Below are 5,826 nucleotides of genomic sequence, written 5' to 3'. Positions count from 1 at the left end.
AGTGCGAGATCACATAACCAAATGTAGAAAAGTAGGTCTGTCTCTTGCTGAAAGGAACTGAACATTGGATGCTCCTGCATGAAGCCCAAGGCTTCGTGGACAACCTCAGAAACCAGATAACTCTGAGCCATAAGGCATGATACTTCTCAGTTGAAGCTGCCTCCTATTCTGCACCTGTTTATAGCATTTGGTAATAGTCTTTTGTAGTGAATATTTATGAACCTGGTGAATAGTTACATACATTCAATTGAGAGAGATGATAAAATGGCATAGCTCAAGTTTCACCTATGATTTTGATACATAGTTTTCAAACTTGTTTTGAGGGTTTGATGGAATCCTAAAGGGGAGGATAATAATTTTACTGTTAAAAAGTGTTAACGTTATTTTGGCTATAGACTCCAATTTTTATAACAAAATAATCGTCATAATTATTTCATTAGAATTTTCATATAAGAAGAGTTATATAATTATTATTTTACTCAGCACATTTTTTTTTTTTTTTTTTTTTGAGACAGGGTCTTGCTCTGTCTCCCAGACTGCAGTGTGGTGGCATGAAGCAATCCTCCCACTCAGCCCCCCAGGTAGCTGGAACTACACGTGCACGCCACCATGCCTGGCTAATTTTTGCACTTTGTAGAGACCAGGTTTCACCATGTTGCCCAGGCTGCTCTTGAACTCCTGGGCTCAAGTGATCCACCCACCTGGGCCTCCCAAAGTGGGGACGGATTACAAGTGTGAGTCAATGCACCCGACCCCATTTCTCTTTCTAATATTAATTCTGCTTTTGTTTCTGGTTGTATGTATTTTTACAAATAATTGAAATGATGATGTAATATTCACAGTGCTTTAACAATGTGAAAAAAGTATATGTGAATATTAATAACATAATTGATAAAATATATGAAATAATGAAGCCAAAGCAGGTCATCAAGTAATATTTATAAACATTAGGTATTGAATTTACAGATGTTGCCAAAGTTGTACATTCACGGGGCCAGTCATCATAAATTCTGACTGATGTTTAAAATGAGAGCAAGAAATACCCAATTAAGTAGTAAATTGCAAACCATCTAATCTTCTTTCGATGCATCTGTGACGTCTTCTTTGTACTTGTAAACTTGCATTGCACGTTGCATAGGAGTCTTAACAGAGTCATAAGTCCATCCCTTCTTGGCAAACAGTCTTTCAAGGATGCCAGGCATTCTGTAGCCCTTGCTTAGAATGAAATCCTTAAAGGCAATTGGTCCATAAAGACCGTCAAGAATGTCGGGTTCATCAGGCTTTTTAAGTACGAGTTTGGGGTCAATCAAAGGTTCATCACTTCTTAGCTTTTTCCCCAACTTAGGCTTGAAGTACCATGGCCCACACCTCATCTTCACACCTTGTGCACTGTAAGAATTTGGTGCCGCCTGGAGTTTCCTGTCCCATTCTTTTATCTGCGAGAAGTCGATCTCATCCATGTCATCTAGCTCCATGCTGTACTTCAGCTCGGAGGAACACTCGTTTGCCTTCTCAATGTTTTCATCTTGAGAGGTTGCTCGGCACTCAGGGGTAAAGTCAAACAGACTGCTGATGGATTCTGCATCAACTCCCAGGTCTCCTGCCCACTTGAAGTCACGGAGTTTTCTCGATGTGAATCTACGTTCAAGAGAGTCAGAAATGCACTCCATTGTGCTTGGTGTATCTTCCTGAAACAGTTCTTTTAGATGGGACACTCCGGTCTTGGTAGGCTCCGGGCAGAGACTGGACGCTCGACGAGTCTTGGGAGGCTCTAGGCAGAGCCTGGACATTCGACGAGTCTTGGGAAGCACCAGGCGGAGATGGGGCATACGACTCTCGAAAGGCCGCGGGCAGGATTCCCAAAAAAAGTATTTACTAGGCTTGGTGAGTTCCTCGGTTGTCGTCTCTCGGCCCTCACAACGAGCCTGTGCATCTTCCAACTTCCTGTCAGAGTCCAGTTTCAGCAACTGTAGTAGGAGACTGGACACCGGGCGAGTGTTGGGAGGTTCCGGGCAGAGATTAGACGCTCCAGTCTCGGGAGGCTCTGGGCGGAGACTAGACACCTGACTTTTGGGAGGCTCTGGGCGGAGATGGGACTCTCCAGTCTCAGGAGGCTCCGGGCGGAGACTGGACACCGGAGTCTCGGGAGGCAGCGGGCAGAGATGAGACACTGCAGTCTCGGGAGGCTCCGGGCAGAGATGGGACACTCCAGTCTTGGGAGGCTCCGGGCAGAGACCTGACACCGGAGTCTTGGGAGGCTCTGGGCGGAGATGAGACGCTCCATTCTCGGGAGGCTCTGGGCGGAGAGGAGGTACGCGAGTCTTGGGAGGCTCCGGGCGGAGATGGGACGCTCCAGTCTTGGGAGGCTCCGGGCGGAGACTGGACACCCGAGTCTTGGGAGGTTCTGGGCGGAGATGGGACGCTCCAGTCTTGGGAGGCTCTGGGCGGAGATGGGACGCTCCAGTCTTGGGAGGTTCTGGGCGGAGACTGGACACCCGAGTCTTGGGAGGCTCTGGGCGGAGACTGGACACCGGGGTCTTGGGAAGCTCCAGGCGGAGATGGGACACCGGAGTCTCGGGAGGCCGCGGGCAGAATTCCCCACAGGGGTATTTACCAGGCTCGGTGGGTACCTCGGTTGTCTTCTCCCGGCCCTTACAAGCGCATGTGTCCTCCAGCTTCCTCTCAGGATCCAGAGGTTTCAGCACCCGTAGTAGGAGATCTGGAGGCATATCTTCTCCCAGATTGGAGTTCATGGCCAAGGGAGGCTTGGCCGTCAGCTGGGCTTCCACTCCTTCTACGAACGCCTTCGTTGTTGGCTGGGCTGGTGAGAGCTCGGAAAATAGGGCCGCTTTCTTGCGCAGCTTTTTTTTCTTGCCCTTGGGGTCAGCTTGGGGACTTCTGAGAGATATTTTGGGGAGTAAAAACTCGTCACGGCGACAAACGAGCGTACCTTCGGGAGACCGACAGCCATAGCGGAAGTCGTCCACGCCCTCCGTCACAAATACCCGGTTCCGAGGGTCCATGGGCGGGAACCTCAGGCGTCTGTGCTTGCGCTTCGCGAAGCACTTGGAAGGCTGTTTGTCACAGGACGAGGACTTGGAGTCCGTGCCCGGGGGCCTCGGCCGGTCCAGCCTCCTCTGGTCCCCCATGGTGGCCCTCGCTGGGGTGCCACCTCTCCAGTTTCCGCGGCTCCTGATCCCTGCCGCTCTAGTCGCTAGGAGACCGCCAGCCACTCGCAGCCCAGGTTCCTTCCTGGAGGCGGGGCAGCGCTGACGCCACCTGCGCAGCCCGGATTCTAACAGGTGTGTAGTGCAATCTCATTCTGGGTTTCATTTGCGTTTCCTAATGACTACTGGTATTGAACATCTCTATATATGCTTATTTGCCATCCTTATCTCTCCTTGGTTGAAGTTTCTGTGGATTTTTTCCCCATTTTTAAATTGTGTTGCTGGATATCATATTTAGTTTTGAGAATACTTGCTGTGTTCTAGATGTAAATAGGTTATCAGATATATGATTTGCAATTTTTTTCACTTCACCCTTGGTTTTGCTCTTTCATTGTCTGTGTCAAAGAGAAATTTTTTAATTTGATGAAGTCCAATGTATCAATTTGTTCTTTTAGGGATTGTGCTTCTTTTGGTGTATCTATGCAAAACTTGGTCTATCCAAAGGTCACAAAGATTTTTTTGTCATTTAAGTGTTATAATTTTTGTAAACAGCACAAGATATAGATCCAAGTTTTTATTTTAAAAACGTACCTATTGCTTACCTATATCTAATAATTTCAGAACTATTTTTGTAAAGACAATCTTTTCTCCACTGAATTACATTTGGAAAAGGGTAGAATATCAGTTGTCTATATTTTTTGAAGGTCAATATCTGGGCACTCTTTTCTCTTCCATTGATTTTTCTCTCACACAAATTTCACACTCTGTTGGTTACTTTAGCTTTATAATAAATCTAGAAATTAGGCTGTACTAATTATTTAACACTGTTCTTTTACAAAGTTGGTTCTTCTAGGTCCGTTGAGTTTCTATAGAAATTTTAAAATCGGTTTGTCTATGTCTTCAAAACAAGTCCTGTTTGTATTTTGATTAGGATTCTGTTGAATCTACAGATCAAATTGAGGATACTTGGCATATTACCAATAGGAAATGTTCTGACCACTGAGGAAGGTACATCTTTCCATTTCTTTATGTGATTTTTCATTTTTAGTGTATGTGTCTTTCGAATCTTTTTCTCTACAGATTTTTCCTATTGTTTTTCATACAAATATATGTTGTATTGTTTTTTAATTGCAATTTCCAATTTTTTGTTGTCAGCATATATAAATATTGAGTTTTGTATATCCATCTTGTATCATACAACCTTGGTAAACTCACTTATTATGTTCAGTAGCATTTTGTAGATTTCACTGAATTTTCTATATATATATGATGATGTCATCTGTGAATAAAGATAGTTTCAGGCCAGGCGTGGTGGCTCATGCCTGTCATTCCAGCACTTTGGGAGGCCAAGGCAGGCAGATCTCAAGGTGAGGAACTCCAGACCAGCCTGACCAACATGGTGAAACCTGGTTTCTACTAAAAATACAAAAATTAGCTGGGCCTGGTGGCACGTGTCTGTAGTCCCAGCTGCTAGGGAGGCTGAGGCAGTAGAATCGCTTGAACCCAGCAAGCGAAGGTTGCAGTGAGCTGAGATCGCGCCACCGCGCTCCAGCCTGGCGATAGAGCAAGACTCCATCAAACACACATACACACACGCGACAGTTTCCTGTCTTCCTTTCCAATCTGAGTATCTTTATACCCTCAAGTCCAGTCGTAATTTTTTATTTTCCTTTGAATAATATCAGTTAAATTTTTCTCTCTCTTATAGTGCTTAAAACAATACCTATGAAAAAGCACTTTTATAAAAAATTTTAATTATAGACAAATTCAGCCTGCATTATTCCTTATGCATATCATTTTCTCATCACATAATAATTTTTTCTGTACATTCTTACTCATTTTTGAAAAGAAGGTTTCTTACTTCCCTCATCAGGTGCAGCTGAACAATGTTTTCTACCATTACTAGCAGGTATACCCTAGTTCCTCCTTGTAAATGAGGCATGATTAATGCCTCTCTTGCCTGTGACTCCTCCTCTGCAAAATAGACACAATAGATATTTCTCTTAGGTTTCCCATTAAAGCAAATAAATGGCTTATGTGTAAATCAAGATAATCTATATAACATGATTTTGTATAGTGTCTGGAACAGAAAAAGCATCCAGTAAAATATTGTTATTTTATATAGTATTACTACAATTTGAATAAAAATATGCTACATTCAGTGTCTAAATAAAGGAGAAACAAACATCATACATGTATATATCACAAATATTTTCATTTATCGATTATAAGAATCTATGTTAAAGTCTCAAGATATTTAGTAGATTTCATAATGTGAAGTTGGTAAGACCAAATTTGATATGGATTTATTTTTAACTTTCTTACTTAGAAAAATTCCATGGACTGTATGTTAAATTCAAGAGCCAATGCTTCAATTCTCTGTAACAATACTCTAACTAGCAAGCTCATATGAGTACTCACTTATCTAAAATGGGTGAAGGTTTGAATAAAACTTCTATTTTCTAAATAATCCCACAGAAAAACACACATTGAAGCTCCTAAAGATCAACTGGACATCTTCAAAAATTTTCATGTGACTGTTCGTTAAAACAGTTTTTGTACCTTACAGCCACTTTATTTTTTTCACTTTTCAAAGTAGAATATTATACAAAAGACACATATCCAGAATACATAACTAAATTTTAAAACTTAACAATAA

At 42.8% G+C, this 5,826-nt stretch overlaps 1 protein-coding gene across 1 annotated transcript; it reads right to left on the bottom strand.

The window, feature by feature from the left end:
* Window positions 1–1,070: 1,070 nt before the first annotated feature.
* LOC102146532 (protein FAM47B) lies at window positions 1,071–3,149 on the bottom strand. Its single transcript, XM_045384265.2, has 2 exons — window positions 2,381–3,149; window positions 1,071–2,236 (listed from the first exon to the last, which is right to left on the bottom strand). The coding sequence occupies exons 1-2, from the start codon at window positions 3,147–3,149 to the stop codon at window positions 1,071–1,073; spliced, it is 1,935 nt and encodes a 644-aa protein (XP_045240200.2).
* Between the last annotated feature and the right edge of the window lie 2,677 nt (window positions 3,150–5,826).

This window comes from Macaca fascicularis, chromosome X (assembly GCF_037993035.2).
Source record: "Macaca fascicularis isolate 582-1 chromosome X, T2T-MFA8v1.1".
NCBI classification, from domain to species: domain Eukaryota; kingdom Metazoa; phylum Chordata; class Mammalia; order Primates; family Cercopithecidae; genus Macaca; species Macaca fascicularis.
This window is presented reverse-complemented; position numbering and strand designations above follow the sequence as displayed.

Excerpts from the sequence above, each read along its gene's own strand:
- LOC102146532 (XM_045384265.2), bottom strand. The coding sequence starts at position 3,149 with ATGGGGGACCAGAGGAGGCTGGACCGGCCGAGGCCCCCGGGCACGGAC. Across the intron at positions 2,237-2,380 it reads TCCCAAGACTCGGGTGTCCA|GTCTCTGCCCGGAGCCTCCC; the intron begins GTCTCCGCCCGG and ends CTCCGGTGTCAG.